This window comes from Chaetura pelagica, unplaced genomic scaffold (genome assembly GCF_000747805.2).
Source record: "Chaetura pelagica isolate M959 unplaced genomic scaffold, ChaPel_1.0 scaffold1481, whole genome shotgun sequence".
In the NCBI taxonomy this organism is placed as follows: Eukaryota; Metazoa; Chordata; class Aves; order Apodiformes; family Apodidae; genus Chaetura; species Chaetura pelagica.
The window spans coordinates 26,925-29,764 of record NW_009952081.1 but is presented as its reverse complement, the minus strand read 5'-3'; the positions used below and the strand labels follow the sequence as shown (position 1 = coordinate 29,764).

At 57.2% G+C, this 2,840-nt stretch overlaps 1 protein-coding gene across 1 annotated transcript in view; it reads right to left on the bottom strand.

Annotated features, from left to right (window-relative positions):
- Window positions 1-2,840, bottom strand: part of LOC104395873 (alpha-actinin-4-like) — a gene marked incomplete at both ends in the record, with an annotated part of 33,059 nt that overhangs the window by 6,007 nt on the left and 24,212 nt on the right. Inside the window, 2 exon segments of the mRNA XM_010005623.1 lie at window positions 947-1,097; window positions 2,422-2,569. Coding sequence (XP_010003925.1) covers window positions 947-1,097; window positions 2,422-2,569 — 299 coding nt within the window.

Genomic DNA, 2,840 nt, shown 5'->3' with positions numbered 1-2,840 from the left:
AAGGAGAAGAAGAAGGAGAAGAAGAAGGGGAAGAAGAAGGGGAAGAGGAAGGGGAAGAAGAAGGGGAAGAAGGAGAAGAGGAAGGGGAAGAAGAAGAAGGAGAAGAAGAAGGAGAAGAGGAAGGGGAAGAAGAAGGAGAAGAAGAAGGAGAAGAAGAAGGGGAAGAAGAAGGGGAAGAGGAAGGGGAAGAAGAAGGGGAAGAAGAAGGGGAAGAGGAAGGGGAAGAAGAAGGGGAAGAAGAAGGGGAAGAGGAAGGGGAAGAAGAAGGGGAAGAAGAAGGGGAAGAGGAAGGGGAAGAAGAAGGGGAAGAAGAAGGGGAAGAGGAAGGGGAAGAAGAAGGGGAAGAAGAAGGGGAAGAGGAAGGGGAAGAAGAAGGGGAAGAAGAAGGGGAAGAGGAAGGGGAAGAAGAAGGGGAAGAGGAAGGGGAAGAAGAAGGGGAAGAGGAAGGGGAAGAAGAAGGGGAAGAGGAAGGGGAAGAAGAAGGGGAAGAGGAAGGGGAAGAAGAAGGGGAAGAGGAAGGGGAAGAAGAAGGGGAAGAGGAAGGGGAAGAAGAAGGGGAAGAGGAAGGGGAAGAAGAAGGGGAAGAGGAAGGGGAAGAAGAAGGGGAAGAAGAAGGGGAAGAGGAAGGGGAAGAAGAAGGGGAAGAAGAAGGGGAAGAGGAAGGGGAAGAAGAAGGGGAAGAAGGAGAAGAGGAAGGGGAAGAAGAAGAAGGAGAAGAAGAAGGAGAAGAGGAAGGGGAAGAAGAAGGAGAAGAAGAAGGAGAAGAAGAAGGGGAAGAAGAAGGGGAATAAGAAGGGGAAGAGGAAGAAGGGGAAGAACAAGAGGAACATCACGGGTAACAACAAAGGAGCTTTGTGCAGCTCCCTGGGGAGCCCCAGGGGTAGGGAGGGGTTGGGGGGTGTGGGGGGCTCTGGGTGGGTTTGGGGGGCTCTGGGGGCTCCCATACTTGAGCTCCTGGGCGATGGCCGCGATCTGCTCCACGCGGTCCTGGTGAGCAGCCAGGTCACTCTCAAAGGCCTCGTGCTTGCGGATCAGGGCCTTGATGTCAGAGAGCGTGGCCACCTCGTAGTCCTTCTGCTTCAGCATGGCCTCCTTCCCTGGGGACAGGGATCAGAGCCACGGGATGGCTGGGCTCACGGGGACCTTCCAGACCATCTAGATCCCACCCCCTTGCCCGCAGGGACACCAGCAGGCTACAAACCTCATCCAGCCTGGCCTGGAACACTTCCAGGGATGGGGCAACCACCTCAAAGATCATCTAGATGATCCACTAGAGGGTCCTTTCCAACCCAAACCAGTCCATGATCATCCAGTCCAACTCCCTGCCCATGGCAGGAGCATCTCCCATGAGGGATCTCTTATGGAATCATGGAATGGTTTGGGTTGAAGGGACCTTAAAGATCATCAAGATCCAACCCCCCTGCTCATGGGGACACCAGCCCAGGTTGCTCCAAGTCCATCCAATCTGGCCTGGAACACTTCCAGGGATGGGGCAGCCACCTCAAAGATCACCTAGATGGTCTTGAAGGTCCCTTACAACTCAAACCAGTCCACGATTCCATGAGCTAAAGCTCATCCCACTGCCAGGGATGGGGCAGCCCCAGTTTCCCTGGGCAACCTGTTCCAGTGTGTCACCATCCTTATGGTGAAGAATTTCCTCCTCATGTCCAACCTCAGTCTTCCTCTTCCAGTTTTAATCCATCCCCCTCATCCCATCTCTCCTGCCCTTGTCCCAAGTCCCTCCCCAGCTTTCCTGGAGCCCCTTCAGGCACTGGAAGGTGCTCTGAGGTCTCCCTGGAGCCTTCTCCAAACACCCCAACTCTCCCAGCCTGTCTCCAGAGCTGCTTCAGCCCTGGGATCATTTCCATGGCTTCTTATGGACTTTCTCCAGGAGCTCCATGTCCTTCTGTTGTTGGGGCTCTAGAACTGGTCCCAGTTCTCCAGCTGTGGCCTCCCCAGGGCAGAGAAGACAGGGAGAAGAACCTTCCTAACCTTCTGGCCACACTCTTCCTTTGGCACCCCAGGATTCCATTGGCCTTCTTGGCCACCAGCACCCACTCCTGGCTCATGGATTGTTTCCTGTCCACCTGGACTCCCAGATCCTTCTCCAAAAAGCTGCTCTCCAGCAGGTCCACCCCCAACCTGCCCAGCTCTCCAGCTTGTGGACAAGGGGCCAAGAGCTCCCACCTCCCCAGGGCTGCCAACACTCCATGTCCCCCAGCATGGGAGAGGCACCAAGTCCTCCTCACCTTGCTGGAGGCCACCCTGGTGATGCCTGGGAAGAGGGAACCAAGGGAAGAATTCCTGGTGGAGCCTTTAATGGACTCCAGCTTCTTCCTGGGGCCTCTGTCACTGTTGGGGACCCACCTCTGACCCCTGTCCTTGTCCCCTCAGCCCAGAAGGTGTGTGTCCCCCGGGTACCTTCAGTCCAGGCCTCATGGATGGAGGCTTTTTGCCTGAACTTCTCAGCCAGGTGGTCCAGCCGCTCCAGGCGCCGGATCTCGTTCAGCAGCCACTCCTCGTAGCCCTTCTCTGCCTGCTCCAGGTGCTGCCACCCCGTGTTGATGTCCTTGGGGACAGGTGGGGACACTCAGGGGACAGCCCGGGGTGGCCACTGCTGGGGGGGGGATCTGCTCCCCCAGCCACCCCAGTATCACCCGTCCACCCTCACCAAGTCCCCTCTTCCTCATGCTGGGGATAATGGGGACTTCCTGGTCCCCAAACTGGTGGCAGTGGGGTCCCCAAACTGGTGGCAGTGGGGTCCCCAGGTCCCCAGACTGGTGGCAATGGAGTCCTCTGATCCCCAGACTGGTGGCAGCGGGGGCCCCCCAGTCCCCTCG